The 21,894-nt window shown below is 38.5% G+C and overlaps 1 protein-coding gene and 1 long non-coding RNA gene across 3 annotated transcripts in view; one reads left to right on the top strand and one right to left on the bottom strand.

Moving 5' to 3' along the window:
* The window catches only part of LOC123516584, a 204,889-nt gene that overhangs the window by 63,248 nt on the left and 119,747 nt on the right, over positions 1–21,894 (bottom strand). The gene's annotated exons all lie outside the window — the stretch shown is intronic.
* The window catches only part of LOC123516582, an 86,781-nt gene that overhangs the window by 37,742 nt on the left and 27,145 nt on the right, over positions 1–21,894 (top strand). For both annotated transcript variants that reach the window (XR_006678238.1, XM_045276103.1), the window contains exon 3: positions 20,373–20,424. Coding sequence is in view for 1 of the 2 variants with exons in the window: in XM_045276103.1 (XP_045132038.1) it covers positions 20,373–20,399 (27 nt within the window). In the remaining variant the exon portion in view is untranslated. The remainder of the gene's footprint in view (positions 1–20,372; positions 20,425–21,894) is intronic.

The raw sequence follows: 21,894 nt of genomic DNA, 5'->3' as shown, positions 1-21,894 counted from the left end.
GATAATAACTTGGAGGCGATGGAACGTAATTCTCTCTCCATCATTCTCATTCTTTTATGGCAGCAAGGAAAATTAAGAATGTTTATGTAGAGGTTTCTTTTTTTTTTCTTAAGGGGACGTGCGGTAAGAGGCAGGAAGGTTTTTGTTTTAGTCTTACATAGTGACTGAGGAATGAGTCTGTCTGTTTATCTCTGTTGATAAAAAGCAGGAAGGTTTTAGTTCTAGCCCTATATGGTTACTGGGGAATGAGTTTGTGTGTTTATCTATGTTTCTTTATTGTCTGTGCTGTGAAGGTTTGTACTGTATGTTGAAGTTAGTAAGTCACACTCATACAATCATTCAACTATTTTTTTTATTAATTTAAAAGGCTTAAGAGGAATATTTTTTTACTATTTGCACTATGAAGGGTTGTATTGTATGTTGAAATCAATGTCACACTCACACAATCACAAAAGTTTTTGTATATATATGGTTAAAGCGGGCTATTTTGTGAGTGTTTATGTAATTCTGGTTTCATTGTCTGCCACTGAGGCGCTTTAGAGATTGCTAACGATAAAGATTCAAGGTAGTCACTCAGTCACACTCACAGGAGCGTTTATCTTCGAGCGAGGAGATATCTCACTCAATAAGAATACAAACTACGTCTCTTAGGGAACGCATATCATTCAAAGAAAGTCTGTCGATTAGGAAAGTTCTACCAAAAAAGAAAGAAAGGAAAAAAAACCTGACCGTCTGTCCTTGTGAGCTTCGTCTGGTTTTGATCAAAGCCACTTTTTTTCTTAAAGAATTTCTGGAGTTTGTCTATGACTTGAGGGAAAAAATGGGAAGAAATGGAAGGCGGAGAAAGGCAAAGACCTGAAGTACGGCAAGAGTTAAGCAACAGGAAGAAAGGAAGGGAAGAAAAAAATATATGTAAACATGAAAAAGCAGGAGGTTTGATCTGAGAGAAAAAGGAAGAAAAAAAAGTCAGCATGGAGTCTTTTGGGAGAAGACAAAATTGAAAACACGATCTGAACAATGATAGGAAAAACGATTCAGAAAGAAAATATAGAATAAAATAAAACAAGAGGAGAACAATAAGAGTGTGCACGATGAAAAGAAAGCAAGTGGGCACGTACTCGAAAAGAAGAAAGATTACTGAACCAAAGGCACAGAGAGAGAGAGAGAGAGAGAGAGAGAGAGAGAGAGAGAGAGAGAGAGAGAGAGAGAGAGAGAGAGAGAGAGAGAGAGAGAGAGAGAGAGAGAGAGAGAGAGAGAGAGAGAGAGAGAGAGAGAGAGAGAGAGAGAGAGAGACCCCGATGAGGCAGCCATGAAAAGAGAAAGAAAAAAGAAAAAATGGAGGAAACGAGGGAGAGAAAAAGAATGCTGTAGAAAGAAGAGGAGGTGCACGGATTCCCAGCGAAGTGTGGAAAAGAAATAGAAGGAAACCTGCAGAGAAAAGTGAGGAAAAAAAACAAGGAAAAAATTCAGGAGCTCAAGAAGAAAAAAAAAAGGCATGAAGTGAGAATGAGTTTCAAAAGCTGGAAAAGTAAGTCTGAGATGGGAAAAAACAGTGGAAGACAGAGAAAGGGTTGAAAATGAAGACGAATCTTGAGAAATTCAGGACTTTGGAGCGCTAAAGAATGAAAACAAGGAAAAAAGACAGACTTTGAGCTCAGAACCAAATGAAAACTAAAATGCAGTCTGTGAGGAAGAGGAAGAGGAGAAGAAAGAGGAGGACAAGGAGGAAGAGGAGGAGGAGGAGGAGGAAGAAGAGGAGGAGGAGGAGGAGGAGGAGAACGAGGAGGAGCGGAATATTAATGATGATGATAATAATAATAATAATAATAATAATAATAATAATAATAATAATAATAATAATAATAATAATATTGCAAATAATGATGACAGTATTACTACTACTACTACTGTTACTACCACTACTACTACTACTACTACTACTACTACTACTACTACTACTACTACTACTACTACTACTATTACTACTAATAATAATAATAATAATAATAATAATGATAATAATAATAATAATAATAATAATAATAATAATAATAATAATAATAATAATAATAATAATAATAATAATAATAATAATAATAATAATAATAATAATAATAATAAAAACAACAATGAAAAAAATAATAGTAATGACAAAAATAACACTGACGAAGAGGATGACAATAACAACAATAATACAAATATGGATAAGAAAACGAATATAAAAAAGAAAAAAAAAAGGAAAGGAAAGAAAATGATAACAAGAACAGAAAACGAAGAAGAGAATAAGAATAAAAACACAAGACAGCAACAGCAAAAAAAAAAATAATGAAAGGCAAGAAAATACCACGAAAAAAAGAAAAAAAGAGCAAAAAAAAAAAAACAAACAAGCAAGTAAGAAAAGAGAAAAAGAAAGAAAGAGAGAAATAAAAGAGAGGCAAAAAAACCTGTGAAGGAAGCAGACACACAAGTAAACTAACAAAATGAAAAAACAAGAAAGACGCGGAGACGAAGAAGAGAGAGAGAGAGAGAGAGAGAAGAGAGAAAATAGAAAGAAAGGAGATACGGTCCGAGTGTAGGTTGGGCTTCCTCACTTGGGGCACCGGTTTCCTAGCGGGTGGGGTTTGAGAGAGGAGGTACCCCAAAAAAGTATCCCTTTAGCCCAGAAATTCCCGTGAAAAGCCCACATGGTAGAAATGAAAAAAAAAATGCAATAAAAAAAAGCGGATGAGGAAAAGAAAGAGAACAAAGAGAAGAAGGAGAACTAAGAAGAGAGAACAGACACAAGTAGCATAACAGAATGAACGAAAAAAAAACGGGAAGACAAGAGAAAGCAGAAAGAAAGAAGACAATGATAAAAAAAACATAATGAAAGAAACAATAACGACGCGAAGAAGAAGAGACGATGATTGAGAGAGAGAGAGAGAGAGAGAGAGAGAGAGAGAGAGAGAGAGAGAGAGAGAGAGAGAGAGAGAGAGAGAGAGAGAGAGAGAGAGAGAGAGAGAGAGAGAGAGAGAGAGAGAGAGAGAGAGAGAGAGAGAGAGAGAGAGAGAGAGAAAGAGAGAAAATATGGCAAAAAAAAGGAAACGGAAGAGAAAAGGAATGAGAAAACAGAAGAAAAGAGAAAAGATAGGAAAAAGAAACGGAAGAAAAAGAATGAGAAAAAAAACAAGAAAATGTTGTAGAGGAAGCAACAAAACACAACAAAACAAGAAAAATAATATATTGAACGGAAAAGAAAAAAAGAAAAGAGACGGAGAGACCACGAACAAAACAGAAAAAAACAGAAAGTAAAAAGAAAGGAGGCAATGATCAAAATTAAATGGAAAACACACAAAAAAAGAGTAAATGGAAGAAAAGACGGAGAGACGAAGAAGAGAGCGAAGAAAAAAAAAGAAGAAAATAAGGAAACAATGAAAAAAAAACGTAAATAAAAGGAAAAGACAAAGACACGAGGAGAACAAAGAGAGAGAAAGTAAAAAAGAAGTAAGACTATAAAAAAGAAAACAAAAGAAAAGAAGGGGAGACGAAAAATAAAGAGCGGAAAGAGAAAGAAGAAAAAAGAGAGACGATGGAAATGAAAAAAAAGAATAAACGTAAAAAAAAAAGACGCAGAGACGAAGAGAAAGGCAAGGAGAGAAAGTAGAAAGAAAAGAGAGAAAATAAAAACGGACACAAAGACGGAACAACCAAAAAAGAAAGCTAAGAGAAAGTAGAAAGAAAGAAAACGATAGAAAAAAAAGGTAGACAGAAGAAGACACGCGGACACCAAGAAGAGAGAAGACAGAAAGTAGAGACACAATGAAAAACAATGAAAGAAAGTACAGGAAGACCAAAAAGAGAGAAGAGAAAAAGAAGAAAGAAGACACGCGATGAAAAAAAAAAAAGATAGAAAAGACGCGGAGACCAAAAACTGAGAAGAGAGAAAACAGAAAGAAGCGAGACGGTAGAAAAAGAGAGAAAAAGAAGGGGGGAGTCTGGCTGAAGGGGAAGGCGGTGAGCGGGTCTGGAAGGCGGGACTGGAAGGGTCCATTAGAGTGTTATCAGAGCGCTGCAGGCCGACCCGACACTGACAAATGGGAGCAGGAGTCGACGCCCTTCCCTGCTCAAGATTACCAGTCCCACTTCTCCCTCCATTCCAGTCCCAGCTCTCCCTCCCTCTTCCAGGCCTAAGACTCAGCCCCTCCAGTCAGCCCCCATCTTCCTCTTACTCTTCCTGCTTCTTCCTCCCACTCCGTCCTCTCCCTTCCAGTCCCTCCATTCCAGTCCCAGTTTGCCCTCCCTCTTCCAGCCTCAAGATTCAGCCCCCATCTTCCTCTTCCTCTTCCTGCTTCTTCCTCCTCCCACTCCGTCCTCTCCCTCCCAGTCCCAAGCTCCTTCTCCCTAACTAAGCGCTTAACTCAGCCCCTTCCAGCCTTTGTCTTCCTCCTCTTCCTCTTCCTCTTCCCTGCTTCTCTTCCTCCCAAGACGCCCTAAACATGACCTCCTCCCCAGCATACCAAATGAAGCCCCAGGGTGTCTCTTCTTCTGCCTCCTCCTCCTCCTCCTCCTCCTCTTCCTTTTATTTTTCTTCCTCATCTGCTTCGTTTACTTTCCCCTTTTGTGTTATCCTTTGTTTCTTCCATTTTTTTTATCATTTTCTCGTCACGTGTTATTTATTTCTCTCTCTCTCTCTCTCTCTCTCTCTCTCTCTCTCTCTGTACACCATATCTTTTCGTTCTTTCATTACATTCACTACTCTTTTTCTTTTCTTTTGCTTTTTAACCTCCTCCTCCTCCTCCTCCTCCTCCTATTTATTCTCCTTCTCCTCCATCCTTCTCTTCTTTCTCCTCTTTCTCCTCCTCCATCTATCTCTCTTCCTCCTCTTACTCTTCTTTCTCCTTCTCTTCCCTTTCCTCTTCCTTAGTTTTTTTTTTTTCTTGTTGGTACATTTTCATCTTACTTTCCCATTGTCTCTCTCTCTCTCTCTCTCTCTCTCTCTCTCTCTCTCTCTCTCTCTCTCTAAATGGGCCTGTAACAACTGCGCCCTATGATTCTACAATTTGGTTTCAAACGCACCGACGACAAGAAACAAAAGAGCGACAAATAATTACAAGCAGACGCAATATGATAACAATGGAAATGATGATGACGCAACAAGGGAGCGCCACAGATTACGAAAATGATGAAGGTGGTGGTGGTGGTGGTGGTGCTGGTAGTAGGAGTAGGAGGAAGAGTAGTAGTAGTAGTAATAGTAGTAGTAGTGTTTTTGTTGTTTGTTTTCACATCATATATTTTTTAATGGTCCAAAATTTTTCTTTGTTTTTACTCTTTTTGTTTCTCACTTTCACTAATCTCGTATTTTTCTTGTTTTTTTCCTTTGTTTTCTTCTTCCTCTCTTTTCTTGTCTTCTTGCATCGTCTTCTTGCTTTCTCCTTTTACTATTCCTCTTTTCTCCCTTCTCTTTCTCATTCTCAGTATTTTCCTCCACCGTCCCTTCTCTCTTCCTAACTCTCCCTTCTCTTCTCATGATTTCCTCCACCTTTTATTCTTCCTCTCTTCCCACCCCTTAATTTCCCCATTGTTTTCCTCCACCACCCTTTCTTCCTATTTTCTTTTCCTTTAACATTTCATTCTCTATTCTTTCTTGTGTTCAGTTGCACCTCCACTCCTTCCATTCCTCTTATATTGCCCTACATTTCCTCTATAATCCCTTCTGGCTTCCTCCTTTTACCTATTTTCCTTCTCTACTTTTTCTCCATTCCCTTCATCTATTCTCTCAGTCCCCACCGCCTCTCCGTCCCAGCCTCCACCTCTCCCCTCTCTCCGTGCTTCCCTCGCTGTCATCTCCGGCAGTAATCAAGGCGCCAGGTATTAGGTTTCAAGCCTCACACAATGGCCTTTTCTCCCTCTGGGCCGCAGAAAAGGTTCCCGCCACCCATTGCCTCCCAACACACCAATGACGCATGTTTATTCCCATCATAATAATAGAACAGAGATGGTGATGGTGGCGGGGGGGTTGTTGTTGTTGTTGTTGTTGTTGTTGTTGTTGCTGTCGTTGTTTTCCACTATTATCATTATTATTATTATTATTATTATTATTATTATTATTATTATTATTATTATTATTATTATTATTATTATTATTATTATTATTATTATTATTATTATTATTATTATTATTATTATTATTATTATTATTATTATTATTATTACTACTATTATCCTTATTAATATTTGCATTATTATTATCATTATTATTATTATTATTATTTATTATTATTATTATTATTATTATTATTATTATCATTACTATTACAATTATTATCATTATTATTATTATTATTATTATTATTATTATTATTATTATTATTATTATTATTGTTTCTGTCTTTATTATCATTATTATCATTATTATTATTATTAATATCATCATTATCATTATTATCATTATTATTATTATCAATATCATTATAACCATTATCATTATCAATATCACCACTATTATTATGATTTTATTCAGATTCATACTTCATTTTCTTTTACGTTCATGTTCAATATTAAATAGAGAATATAGATATCTGCTTTTTTCTTCAGCTTTTTTTTTTTTTTTTTCTTTTCACTTTACTTAATAGCTTTTTATGTTTCGTTAACTTCCATTTATCATTTAATATATATGGGGAATATATTTACAATTTATCTTTACACTGAGATCTTTTCCCCACAACAAAACAAGAAATAGTAAACACTTTTCTCTCCTCTTCTATAGTGAGTGCGGCCTAAATTTGTCATCCTTTACAACATTTTTCCTGCTGTAGTGAACACGTTTATCAAAGTTAGCCCTCCCTGTCCTTCTCCTTCAGTCACTTTCTCAATCCCTGCCCCGTTCTACTCACCGCATTTCCATCTCCTACCTATTTCCCTCGCTGCCACCCTCCCTGCCAGCCTCCCTCTTACCTTTTCTTTCCCCTCCTCCTCCTCCTCCCGGCCACCAAACTCCTCCCGGGTTACAAGACAAAAGGAGACGCTTCGCTTTTGTTTATAATCAGAAAACGGCCCTTGGGTTGCCCTTTTTTTAGTGTGTGGGAAGTAACATTTTGTGTTTCCTTGCCGCGGGGAGAGAGAGACGGCTATTACCGGGATGAAGGAAACATGAGCACTGAGAGAGAGAGAGAGAGAGAGAGAGAGAGAGAGAGAGAGAGAGAGAGAGAGAGAGAGAGAGAGAGAGAGAGAGAATCGTTCACATGAGGTATTTATTGGATTACTAGTATTAATTTCACTACTGTTGTATTATTTCTTGGACATTATTTCAGTTTATATCGGTGGAATGAGAGAAAAAAAACGTGATCAGTAAGAAAGACAGAGCGTTCATATGAGATTTATTCAATTACTTCTATTAATCTTACAATTGTTGGTGATTCTTTATTCTTTTGTTATGAGCAAAATTAAGAAAACATAAGACTGCTAGAGAAGGAGAGAGAGAGAGAGAGAGAGAGAGAGAGAGAGAGAGAGAGAGAGAGAGAGAGAGAGAGAGAGAGAGAGAGAGAGAGAGAGAGAGAGAGAGAGAGAGAGAGAGAGAGAGAGAGAGAGAGAGAGAGAGATTCATGGCTTCCTATCAAGTATCTATTCTATTACAGGTATTAATCTCTCTGTTATTAGGGATACATTATGTTTTTCACATCACCGAAATGAAAAAGATGGAGAGAAAAAAATAATTATAGATCCTTTATATAAGTTATTTATTGCATCGGCTCTATAAGGAGACTGGCAAGTGAGTGGGGTCTTTTTTTCTTGATATTTTTATTGCCCTTGGCCAGTCCCCCTCTCTTATATGAAAAAAAAAAAAGAATAAAAAAATCACTGACGTTAACATTACTCTTACTTATAGCCTATACATTGCTCCCTATTACATTATGACAAAGGAGAAAAATAGCCGTGTTTATCTCACCATTAGTACTAATCTCATTATTCTCAGTAACGTGCTATTTTTGTGACAATTACCGTTGTTACTGTCTCTTTGCGTACCGTGAGGAAGAAAACAATAAGTATAGGAGACAGTGTGCATGTGCGAGACAATAAGAAGATTTTTAGTGCTGCTTTTATTATTTTACTCCAAATTTGTGATTATTGGTGTGAGAATTGCTACCTGGGGTTCTCTATTTTTATCACTGCCATCACTTCTCTTCCTACTCTCATGAAGAAATAATTTTGGGGAAGAATTAGCAGACTAGAGAAATTTGTTTGGAATATTCTAAGTAGTAGTCGTGATAAAGTGGTGGAGAAATTGTTGTTGGTGTTGTTGGTGTTAGGGGTGGTGGTGGTGGTAGTAGTAGTAGTAGTAGTAGTAGTAGTAGTAATAGTAGTAGTTGAAGTAGTAGTAGTAGTAGTAGTAGTAGTAGTAGTAGTAGTAGTAGTAGTAGTAGTAGTAGTAGTAGTAGTAGTAGTAGTAGTAGTAGTAGTAGTAGTAGTAGTAGTAGTAGTAGTAGTAGTTGAAGTAGTAGTAGTAGTAGTAGTAGTATATAAAGCCGAGAGCAGCGGTGACGGGACGGAGCGGCGGTAGCGGCGGCAACAACGACATTTGTCTTAAGTAAACAAAAAAAAATAAATGAGAAAAATATAAAGAAAAAGCAAATGAATATACAAACAAACATTTAAATGAAAGAAAAATTAGGAGATAATCCACAAGAACACGAACAACAACAACAACAACAAAGAACACACACACACACACACACACACACACACACACACACACACACACAAGGAGAAAACAACCAAACATGCATCAAGGAAACAAAGATGAAGGAAAAAAAACAATCTTCGGGAGACATGTTGACCTGAGCAATTATTTTTGTTGTGTGTTTTGTGGCGAAGGGACGAAGGGAGAGAGGACAGGGGAGGGAGGGAAGGGAGGGGAGAAGAAGAGGAGGAGGAATGGAAAGAAATGATGCAGGCGGGGAATGACAGAAAGAGGTAAGAATCAAGAGGAACAGAAGGAGGAGAGGACAAAAGACATCGTGGGAAGGACAAATGTATAAAATGAAACGGGGAAAACCTGGATGAGAGAGAGAGAGAGAGAGAGAGAGAGAGAGAGAGAGAGAGAGAGAGAGAGAGAGAGAGATGGGCTGAGCTGGGAGGGAGAATGGGAGGGAGGGGCCGAGGCTCTGTCAAGTCGGGTTCCCTAAGACAGAACTTTGATGTTGCTGCTGCACAATTTCCGCTCCTCTGCCGCACTTGCTGAGCTATAAGGGAGAAAACAAATTTGGAATTCACGTCTCTATCTTTTCTGAGGCTGGCGGCGGGCGGAGAGATCACAGAGACAGGGATGGAGCAAGGCAAGGCAAGGGAAGAGATGGAGAGATGGATAGGAGGACAAGGACATGAAAAGCTGAGTGTGTTTGTAATTTGGTGGAAATGTAAGACTCGTATGTTATTGATGGATTATATTTGATCAGACAGAGGAGGGATGGATAACAGGCCAAGGTACACAAAAGAATAGGAAAAAGTCAGGTGTGTTTGTAGTTTCCTTGAAATTTAATAGTTATTTATTGCTGAAGATTTGGATTTGGTCAGACAAAGAAGAGATAAACAGATGAAAAGAGCGCAAGTAAAGAGATAGATACAAGACAAGTATATATGGAACGATATGAATGTTAAATGTGGAGATATTTTGTGATTCAGTCAACATGTGAGAAGTGAGTGAAAATATTAAAGAAATGTGAGAAAGAAACTTGAACTATAAATGTCAAAATAGAAAAATAAGCTGATGAAGAATGAAATAAATAGGCCTAATATGATGAATGGAATTTAGACTGAAAAATATTGAATGGTTCACAGCAAATTATGTTTCATCTTTTATGCAAAGGAAAAAGGAAAAAAAATACCTATTGAAAAAAAATAAAATGCCAAGTCCAAACTATTAACTAGGATAAAAAGTAAGTAGAAAAGAAAAGAAAAAAGTAAAGAGGAAAGCAACAAAAGATATTGAAAAGTAAATAGAGGAAATAAGTAAGAATGAAAACAGGCAAAAAACAACACACAATAAAGTAAACAGACTTATTAATAGTACAAATGAAACACACACACACACACACACACACACACACACACACACACACACACTACCTAGACATCTCACCGTAAGAAAAGAAAAAAAAATCATTAAAACACCACAAAATAAACTAAATAGTGAAAAGAACAAAAATAATATAAAAATAAGTCATAAACCATTCAAATAGTAAATTCCCTTACAAACACACACACAAAAAAAAAAAAAAAAACGAGAAATTCTTCCTATTGATTTACTTTACATATATATTTTTTCCCCGCGACTCGAGTTAATTGGGCAGGAAGCAAAAAGAAAACGGAAAACGGGTCACTCCTGTTATGTCAATCAATATTTTTCTCTTTATCTTGCACTTTTTGGGGTTGCTCTTAATTAAATCTTACCACGGAGTTATAAAAATGCCTGGAGGTAGAGGAGGAAGAAGAAGAGGAGAGGAGTAGTTGGAGGAGGAGGAGGAGGAGGAGGAGGAGGAGGAGGAGGAGGAGGAGGAGGAGGAGGAGGAGGAGGAGGAGGAGAAGGAGGAGGAGAAGGAAGAGAGGAGGAGAAGGAAGAGAGGAGGAGGAGGAGGAGGAGGAGAAGGAGGAAACAAAAGAGACTCGAAGGTTGAAAAAAAAAAGATGAGAGCAAAAGAGAAAAAAAATGTAAATTGTAAAGAGACGAAAGGAGAAAAAAATAATAAAAAAGGAGAGAAAGGGTGAGAAGCAAGATTCTGAAGAGCTCAAGAAAAAATAAGACGGAAGAGAAAAAATTAATATCCATAAAAGAAGGGATAAAAATAGAAGGAAAATGGGAAGAAAGGGAGAGGAAGAGAGGCAAGGCAAGGGAGGGAGAGTAAAAACAAGACATGGAGGCGTCAAGGAGGAATAAGTCGCCGTGTTTTGTGCTGGAAATGCCTCAAGGTAAACGTGGCTTCCTTCCTTCCTATACTCTCCACTTTTTCTACTTCATTCTTTTCTTCCTTTCATTTTTTTTGTTCATTCCTTTCTTCTCTCGCTTTCTCGGCTTCATCTTACTTTTGTGTTTCTATTTACTTTCCAACGATGTGGTTTGTTTTTTTATTCATATTGTCCATTTTCCTTTTTTATTTTTTGTTTTTAACGTTAGTGTTTTTTTTTCATTTTTCTCAGTACCGTATATATATTTTTTTTAAAAGTAAGAGAGAAGAAATGGCCAAGGGCAACAAAAACATAAAGGAACAAGGCCCATTCATTTGCCAGTCTCCTTATAGAGCCGACAGAATTAGCCAGATGACAGGGACAAAAGTAGTACTAACAGTAATAGTTAAAATAATTGTTGTTGTTGTTGTTGTTGTTGTTGTTGTTGTTGTTGTTGTTGTTCCTGTTGTTGTTGTTGTTGTTGTTGTTGTTGTTGTTGTTGTTGTTGTTGCTGTTGTTGTTGTTGCTAACACTACTTGTATTTCATGCGAGAACGTTTGTAAATTACTTTCCTACAATACAATCACACATTTTCATCTCTTTTGTTATATACTTTGTACACTCTCTCTCTCTCTCTCTCTCTCTCTCTCTCTCTCTCTCTCTCTCTCTCTCTCTCTCTCTCTCGCTTATCGTGAAGTAACAAAAAAAATTTCCGCCTTATATGTTGAACAAGTTTGCAATTTCCGTTCACTGTAGTTCAGCTTAGCGATCACTGGCTTTTCGTTATATCTCTCTTTCTCTCTTTCTCTCTCTCTCTCTCTCTCTCTCTCTCTCTCTCTCTCTCTCTCTCTCTCTCTCTCTCTCTCTCTCTCTCTCTCTCTCTCTCTCCGTCAGCGAATTCTGCAGCGTTCGTCAATAATGTTATCAGTGGGGAGAGAGAGAGAGAGAGAGAGAGAGAGAGAGAGAGAGAGAGAGAGAGAGAGAGAGAGAGAGAGAGAGAGAGAGAGAGAGAGAGAGAGAGAGAGAGAGAGAGAGAGAGAGAGAGAGAGGACGTGGTGATGTAATGGAAATATATATTACAGTACACAAATGAAGGAAGAAAAGATGAAGATAAACAAAAATAAAATAAAGGAAAGGAAAGGAAAAAGAGCATAAAGCAAAGGAGGGAAGGATGACGAGAAGTGAAGAAAGAAGGAAGGAAGTAAGGAAAAAATATATAAACAAAATACGAAAATCGGGAAATGAAGAGCAAGAGAGGAAGAAAATGGAGAGAGGAAAGAAAATAAAATCAAGAGGGAGAGAAGGGAAAGATGAGAGAAATGAGGTTGGATAGAGGAGGAGGAGGAGGAAGAGGAGGAGGAGGAGGAGGAGGAGGAGGAGGAGGAGGAGGAGGAGGAGGAGCGACGTACAGGTAATCGTTTTATCTGGCGTCGTGATAAAATTTTCAATACTGTCAAGGAAGTTAGGAATCCTCCCCCTTGAGGCACGGGGTTCGATCTTGCAGGATGGGGACACGTCAGAGAGAGAGAGAGAGAGAGAGAGAGAGAGAGAGAGAGAGAGAGAGAGAGAGAGAGAGAGAGAGAGAGAGAGAGAGACCACATGAACTAGGGTGGAAGCAGTCTGAGATGAACGAAGAATGATGGAAAGAAGTGAGAATGATGGCGGGAAAGAGATATGGAGAGAGTTACAAAGAACTTAAGGAAATGGAGAGATATGGAGGAGGAGGAGGAGGAGGAGGAGGGGAGAACGCGAGGAGAAGGAGCTGAAGGAGGATGCAAGGAGGAACAGGAAGAGGAGAAGAAGAAGAACAACAACAACAACAACAACAACAACAACAACAACAACAACAACAACAACAACAACAAGACGAAGAACAAGAACAATAATAATAATAATAATAATAATAATAATAATAATAATAATAATAATAATAATAATAATAATAATAATAATAATAATAATAATAATAAGAAGAAGAAGAAGAAGAAGGAGGAGGAAAAGAAAGAAGAACAAGAAGAAAAAGAAGAAGAAGGAGAAGGAAAAAGAAAAAGAAAAAAGGAGCATCAGGAAAAGAGAGAGAGAGAGAGACGAAATAAATGACAAGAAAGAGGAGAAGGAAAAAGGAGGAGAATGCGGAAACTTCCTTTGGGGGGGAGGGAAAGAAGGAGGATGGCGGAGGAAATATATGGAGGGTGGAAAAGTTTTCACAAAATATGGGGAGGAATGGAGAAAAATGGCGAAAGGAGATAAGACGCTTGGATGCCGCTGTGGAGGACTGGATGTGGAAATGGAGGTAGATGTGGATGAGGTGGATAAAGGGATGGATGTGCGTGAATAGAGAGAAGTATAGATGGAGTGGGTGTGGTTTGGGATGCTTCTTTTGATGTTTTGATGTCCATGGGCGTGTTCGTGTGGATTTCAGTGCCTCAGATGTGTGTTAGACAGTATGGATGCCTTTGTCTGAGTAAGTGTGGATGTAAGAATGAATGTGGTGTGTAAGTATGGGTGTAAGAATGAATGTGGTGTAGAGGTATGGGTGTATGATTGAATGTGATGTGTAAGTATGGGCATATGTGTGATTGTGGTGTGTAAGTAAGGGTGTAGGAATGAATGTGGTGGTGTTAGTATCGGTGTAAGATTGAATGTAAATGTGGCAGTGGATGTGAATGAGTGTAGTGCTATCTCAAATAGAAACGATAATTATATGAATGAAAATACTTACCTGATGAATGGAATAGTGAGTCAGTGGGTTTATTTAAGTATGATCATAAGTATGTATTTATGTATGTATGTATGTATGTATGTATTTTTTCTGGAATAAGGGAAGCTGGCCAAGGAAGAAAAATAAAAGAAAGAGAGAAACGGCCCACTTGATTGCCAGTTCCATAAAAGATTAGGAGAGTTAGCCAGAAATCTGGGAAAAACGTCTTGAAATATGAAATTCAATATCAATGACCATAATGCCACAAACAATACTAAAAATTCGAGGAAAAAAAAAAAAAAAAAAACCTTCCTTGATGAATAAATGGAGGTAGCAGAAGACTTTGCTTTCTTAGATTAGATATCACGACATGAAAAAAAAAAAAAAAAATAGAAGAATCAAGAGAAAAAGAGAAAAAATAAACTTACAGAAAATAATACCCAACCGAAACAAAATAAAACACAAACATAAAAATAAATTAGAAAAATAAAAGAAACATACACTGAAGAAAAAAATGACGATAATATATGCCAGAAAAAAAAAATATAGATAATGATGAAAGATGGATGCTCACCAACTAGAAAAAAAAATATTAAAAATGGCGCTCTTAGGCAATTTGGTAATGAAGAGTGAAAGTAGATTAAAGCAGATTAGGCTGATAATTACTGGCCAGAGATAATTAAGTGGCGAGGAAGGTAAGTCCTCTTCTTCCATCTGGAGGAGTGCTGGAGAGGAGGAGGAGGAGGAGGAGGAGGAGGAGGAGGAGGGAGGAGGAGGAGGAGGAGGAGGAGGAGGAGAAGGAAAAGGAGAAGGAGAAGGAGAAGGAGAAGAAGGAGGAGGAGGAGAAAGAGGAGAAGGAGGAGGAGGGGGAGCACGAGGAGAAGGAGCACGAAGAGAAAAAGAAGGAAGAAGACAGAAAATTTTCGAGGGTGACGAATGTAAAATGAAAAAAAATAGGAAAAAAAAAAAAAAAGTAGAAAATGATAATAAATAAAGCGTTGATAGTAAGAATAAAAAAGATAACATCAAGGGAAAACTAATGAAAAGACGATTCAAATAAAAAGAAAAAAAAGAAAAGAAACGCGACAGGGAGGCTATAATAGAGATAACATGGCGGATATTAAGAGAAAATATGATATAAAGATGAAAATAAAAGGAATGAAGCAGAAACGATGGAAGAGTAAGAAAAAAATCGAGATAAGGGAGTAGGAAGAAGGGGAATGAGAGAGAGAGAGAGAGAGAGAGAGAGAGAGAGAGAGAGAGAGAGAGAGAGAGAGAGAGAGAGAGAGAGAGAGAGAGAGAAAGAAGAGAGAGAGTTGGACATACGAACGGAGTGGAACAAGAAAGAGAGAGATAATACTGTTAACACTAATTAGAAGACCTAAATGCGACAAATAGGAAAAGGAAAGAGGTTATATCACAAGATGGAATTCGTTACAGGTTACAAAAAAAGAAAAAAAGATCGTATACTTTACAAGATGAAATAATAATAAATGAAAAAAGAAAAAAGAAAAGAGAGAGAAAGAATAAACAGTAGAACACAAACATACAATACTTAAAACAAACGATGAATTGATAGGGAAAACTAGAAAATAGACAGCAAAAAACATAAAAAACGACAAGAATAGCAATTAACCTATTGAGTACCATGACGCGTTTCTATATTCATTCTGCTTACTATCTGCTGATTCTGTACACCTTCAGAAACTCATGTGGGTGAAATAAAATAGTGAAGACTGTGGCATTTAATCTTCTGATCTCAACAGACACTTCCTAAATTCAATAGAATGGTTTAATCGTACACAAATCTCAAGGTAAAAAATGTGTCCCAGTATTGAAGGGGTTAAGTGGAATATATGACAAAGATTAAAAATAAAAAGGAAATGCTGCATAGACAATTTAAGGAATGCATATATGAATAAAAAAGAGATAATTAGCCAGGTGAAAAACACCTTGATAATTAAAAAAAAAAAGTCACATTGAAAAATAACAAATATAAATAAGAAACAATAAACACAGAAAAAAGCAAGTAGTGAAACCATAGATAAAGAGAATAAATAAATGAAAATAAACAAGATAACGCGGGAGATAAAACACAAAGAATAAATCAAATAAATATACGTATAAACAAACAAATATAGTCGATGGAAAAAAAAAAAAACGTAGTCACTTTCAAGAAAAAAAAATACTTTGTGGATTAAATATTCTTAAGTCACAGTGATTAGCGTTTGATGGCAGGACATAAAGGAGAAAATGTCCTCCTTCCTATAGTTAGAGAAGATGAAAAAAATTATACTTCACCTATTAAAATAACGGATGACACATTCACACACACACACACACACACACACACACACACACACACACACACACACACACACACACACACACACACACACACACACACACACAAACTCTGGTGTCATACCTATTAATTAGAGGTCCTTTACTGTGACACACGGTTCCTTTCTCTCTCTCTCTCTCTCTCTCTCTCTCTCTCTCTCTCTCTCTCTCTCTCTCTCTCTCTCTCTCTCTCTCTCAGAAAAAGACACGAAAGGGAATTCATCCAAAGGAGCAAACACACACACACACACACACACACACACACACACACACACACACACACACACACACACACACACACACACACACAATAAACAACCTCATATAAACACGAGAATGTCAGGGTACAATGTTACGAAATCTTCACCTACACCACTAAACCCTTTCATTCCCTTCCTCCTTCCTCTTGCCCCTTTCCTTCCCTTCCCTTCTCACCTCGCCCCGCCTCACCTGTGGTCCACGATTACTCCGCCGGGTAATTACAGCTCAGGTATCCCAGTGTCACCCGTATCCGAAACCAGAGGCAAAAATAAAGGGCTTTTCCTCTTCCTGCATTTGGGTTACGTTAGTCGCGACATGTAGTATTTAAACCCCCACCCCTTCATCCCCCCTTTCCCACCATCCCCACTGCCCCTACCCGACCCATTCTCCACCTTTTCTGCCACCCTTCCAGCCACCCATACAGGAAACGTAAGCCAATTTTAGGTCTTAATGATGTCTCGCGTAATTACTAATTGCATGCCCAGGAACCACGTAACATTAAACTAGCGTGTAATTTGAAACAATATACATTAATGAAATCGTAAATTCTGCAGCCGCGGGGGAATCCGGGCTTGACACTAAACATTACAAATGATTTGGGAAGGAAGGGTCCCCGTGTGTCCTGCGGGAAGGAAAAAGTGTACTTCCAGGAGGAGGAGGAGGAGGAGGAGGAGGAGGAAGGATATATGGCAGGGAAATGGGAGGAAAAAAGGAAGGTATGTATTGCACTGAGGTGGCAGAAGGAAGCATATGTAAGGTGGAAACTGAGAAATATGTAGACTTTATTGTTTCCTCTCATATCTGGTTTCTGCAAAGGTAAAAGAGAAAAAAATGCATCGAAATAGAAGCTTTTGCCACATAGGGAAATTAGGTTTGAGGGTTTATATAATCGAAATCTAAGAAAAAAATTGCAAAAAAAAAAAAATGCAAAAAAAAAAATAAATAAACTACAATATAAATTATAATAAAAGTTTATGCAGAGAGAGAGAGAGAGAGAGAGAGAGAGAGAGAGAGAGAGAGAGAGAGAGAGAGAGAGAGAGAGAGAGAGAGAGAGAGAGAGAGAGAGAGAGAGAGAGAGAGAGAGAGAGAGAGAGAGAGAGAGAGAGAGAGAGAGAGAGAGAGAGAGAGAGAGAGAGAGAGAGAGAGAGGGAAAGAAGACAACTACAACTACCACCACCACTAGAAGTCATACAATGTATCGGAATAATGAAAAAAAAAAAACACACACACATCCCCGCCTTAAATCCTTCACTCCTCCTCCCTCACCCCCCCTTCCCTTCTTCCTTTACACCCTCTACACCCTTATCTTGCTGCACCCTACCCGCCCCACCCTCGTCAGCGCCATAAAGTGGAGCGGGGTGAGGGAAGCCTACCGTGGTCGGGGCTGCGGGGTGACATACTGCAGGCTGGTTGGTCCCTCACCCCTGCGAAAATGTCCCTGAGTTGAGAGGCCCTAAGTACAGAGTCTCAGGTTAAAAGCTCCTTGTTTAGTGGGATTCCGTGAACAGAGGCCCCTTGTTACGGATAATTGCACTGTTCAGATGCCTTACAACCACCACCACCACCACCACCACCACTACTACCACGAAATAACTAGGGCCTTGAAATTCTGTGGTCAAAATGTCGCCTTGGTTCAAGTTCCTAACCCAGCCGTCTAATCTTTCACGCTATCCTTCCCTCCTTTTTTATTATCCTAGTTAGAAGAGCAATGGTCCTCCCGGCCCCTTCCTTCCTACCTCAGTTCCTCCCCAGGCCGACTTACACGCTATCTTTTTTTTTTTTTATTGTAGTTAGACGAGAAAAGCAGACAGACGCATCTCCCACAAACACACACACCTACTTCAACAAACAGTCCTTTTCTAGAACCTCAACGTTGTTCTTACCTTTTTAATCAAGAGTTACGAGAGAGAACACACACTAAGAAGAGAGGACGGACGCATCTAAACCTCCTCATCCTACTCCCACAAACACACACACCTACTTCAACAAACAGTCCTTTTCTAGAACCTCAACGTTATTCTTACCATTTTAGTTAAAGTTACGAGAGAGAACACACACTAGGAAGAGCAGACACGCATCTAAACCTCCTCATCCTACTCCAACAAACACACACGCCCTTTTCTAGAACCTTAACGTTATTCTTTACCTTTTTAATCAAGAGTTACGAGAGAGAACACACACTAGAACATCTCTCCCCACCCCTTTCACACGCGCACAAACTCTCACATATACACATAGAGACACACACCTGCATCAAGGGTTGTCGTTTATTTATCTTTTCCTTCTCGTCGTCCTCCCAGTTTGGAGTGGGGCGTAATTAAGGATTTGATATCCGGTCCTGGGGGCGAGCGTTTCTAGCTGATGTTTATGCTCTTAACGCCTTTGTTTATGGCGGCCCCCCTTGAGCATAATTCTCCTTTATGTAATCATGGATAATGTCTTAAGTTGAGGGCCACACACGGGGCGTAGTGTCGCGCAGTAGAGGGTTAAGTAGCGAAGGAGGGAGAAGGAAAGGGAGAAAGAGGGAGAGAGGCAGATAGAGGGAGCTTGGCAAGGGGGAATGAGAAGGTTGCAGAGAAAGAGGGGAAGCTTGGAAGGGAGGTATGTGGGGTATAAAAGATAAGGATCATCATCTTTCCCCTGCCAATCTTCCTTCCCCTCACCAAGCGTGGAAGGATGACTAGAAAATCGCAATAAAAAGAAAGGAAAAAAGGAAGATTTGTTGCATATGGTACTTAAAAGAAAATTAGTATTAGCAATTGAACAAAACCCAAATAAGAGAGAGAGAGAGAGAGAGAGAGAGAGAGAGAGAGAGAGAGAGAGAGAGAGAGAGAGAGAGAGAGAGAGAGAGAGAGAGAGAGAGAGAGAGAGAGAGAGAGAGAGAGAGAGAGAGAGAGAGAGAGAAACACCTCCAAATTAAGCTTCTTCCTTCACCTCCCTATCGAGCTCAGGTACAGGTAACATTTGGCCAGGTGCACTGTCTCATTAGGGCGGAGAGTGATGGCCGACGTGTCACCATTGTCAAATTAGGGACGAGGAAGGCAGCAATTATTACCTTAGGCCTCCGTGATAGATTCGGCCTACCAGCCACTTGAAGGGAGAGACGGAGAGAGGGGGAGGGAAGGAGAGAGAGAGAGAGAGAGAGAGAGAGAGAGAGAGGGAGAGGAGGTAAAAGGATGTAGTATACCTGTCGCGTATGATTATTGGGTTTTCCTCTTCTTCCTCTTCTCTAAGGGTTCACTTCCTTTCCCTTCATGTACGTGTTATTTTTCTTTTTAATGTGTGTGTTTTTTTAAGAAGTTTAGTCCTCTCTCTCTCTCTCTCTCTCTCTCTCTCTCTCTCTCTCTCTCTCTCTCTCTCTCTCTCTTTCACGCATTTTTCCCTCACTTTTCCCATGTTTTTTTTAATTTTCATTATTTCCCTCATTTTCGTTTTCTGCTTCATCCTTTCTTTCCTTCTTCTTCTCCTCTCATCATTTCCTCCTTCCTTCTCTTCCTTTCCCTCTCCTCCTTCCAGTCCTTCTCTTTCTCTCAGCGATCGCATTTTCCCATCCAATTTATATTTTATCATTACTGTTTTATTGAGTTTTCCTCGAATCAGCATTTTCTGTTTAGTAATGATTGCCTATTTGAATGCTTATTATATCTATAAATTTTCTTCGCAACCTCTATCTCAATATTTATAAATTTCCCGAGATGTTGTTTATTCAGTTCCCTTTTTTCCTCTTATTATCGTTCATTTGTTATTTTGCTTTATTTACAGTCTTTGTTACTTTCATTTTCTTCTTATCTTGGTGGTGAAAAAACGTTCTTTATTTTAGCGGTACTTCTTAAAACTACTTATACATCTGATTTTAATTCATCAGATGGTATCGCCACATTTACATTCACCAAAATCGCTTATCGCCAGACACATTTCACTAAACACAATACCGGGCGGGATATTAAACTGAAGCTTATTAATTCCACCTTTTATCGTTAATATATTTATGAATGTACTGTGTTTAATTCTCTGCTTACTACTTATGTTTAACTGATCATTTTCATTTAATTTAATCGAATCCTTTTGGCTTATGCTTAATAATCAAAATTGTATCCGAGATATTTATGTTTCGTTTTTATTTACGTTTTGTTTTTTCTTTACTTCACAGGTTCACGGGAGATGGAGACGGATATAAGCAACACGGCAAGGCGTTCATGACGGTAAGGGAACAAAGATCACCTTGGTATTACTCGTACATCACCTGCACATACTATTCCCATCATTCCCCTACTCTATCACCTCCTCTATTACGAAGATCACCTTGCCAGTCTTACATCCCTTTCATATGCCAGTTTTTTTTCCCCTTCACTAACTTATCTGACTAATAGCTCCTTTATTCTTTTTTCATTTCGCGTCTCCTTTTAATCATGACTCCGTATTATGAAAACGTTTTGATTTTGTAACTGAACTTAGCTAAGATTACCTTATATATATATATATATATATATATATATATATATATATATATATATATATATATATATATATATATATATATATATATATATATATATATATATATATATATATATATCAGTTCTATTTATTTAAGTAAATATTGGTATCTCTCTTTCTGCAAATCTTTTATAATTCCCGTTTAAATGTTTGCATTGGAAATTATCAAAGTGTTCAGCAGTGTGCGATTCTAGGAACAGTCGAACAAAGGTCTGACTGCTACCAGTTAAAAATGATACAAAAAAAAAGAGTACTTGACTGTTCATCCCTCCTCACTCTGAATGAGTCCTTTTCAGAGAGACTAAGAATAAAAACTTTGCTATTTTCGTTATACAATCCATCCTGCTCTTCTGTCTCTTTGTTATATCTCTTTTCTTCATGTTTCATATCATCTACCATCCATATCTTTCATTTTTTCATCTCTCTACTACCTCCTATCCATCCCATCCATACTATCCACCTCCTTTGTTCGTCCACCTCTTTGTTTACTTCACCAGTCCTATTATACCACCAACCTATCATTATTTTTCCAACTCTTCCCTATATCTTTGACTTCACGCAAGTCTACACCTCTCTATACAACATTCCCTTCCGTCCTACCTACCGTCTGCCAGTTACATCTTCTTTACTTCATCTGTCTCTTCAAACTCTCCCTTCCCTCTCCCGTCTCTCCCGCCCCTATCCATATCTTCCGCCTTTCTCCTCCTCGTCTCCCCAGTCCCTCCTACACACCATCCCTCCGTCAGGTGTAAAGCAGGTGCGCAATAAACACCTTCGGGAGGCCCCATGTCGAGGTCCTCCCGCGGGAAATTACAGAAGTTTTGTTGTATCTTCATTAAGGCATTTGACAGCAACCTTCCCGTGTGGAGGCGGAGGAGGAGGAGGAGGAGGAGGAGGAGGAGGAGTATGGAGGGGGGAGGAAGAGGAGGAGGAGGAGTATGGAGGGGGAGGAGGACGGAAAAGAGCGTCAGAAAGAATAAATGCTGACTAATAAAAGAAAAATGTAGAGCAGAAAGGAGAGTAATAGTCAAAGGAAGATGAGGACAGAGAGAGAGAGAGAGAGAGAGAGAGAGAGAGAGAGAGAGAGAGAGAGAGAGAGAGAGAGAGAGAGAGAGAGAGAGAGAGAGAGAGAGAGAGAGAGAGAGAGAGAGAGAGACTACGAGAATGAGCAAAAG

This window comes from Portunus trituberculatus, chromosome 41, assembly GCF_017591435.1.
Source record: "Portunus trituberculatus isolate SZX2019 chromosome 41, ASM1759143v1, whole genome shotgun sequence".
In the NCBI taxonomy this organism is placed as follows: Eukaryota; Metazoa; Arthropoda; class Malacostraca; order Decapoda; family Portunidae; genus Portunus; species Portunus trituberculatus.
Note: the sequence above shows the minus strand (reverse complement) of the source record. Positions and strands in the feature narration are given on the sequence as shown.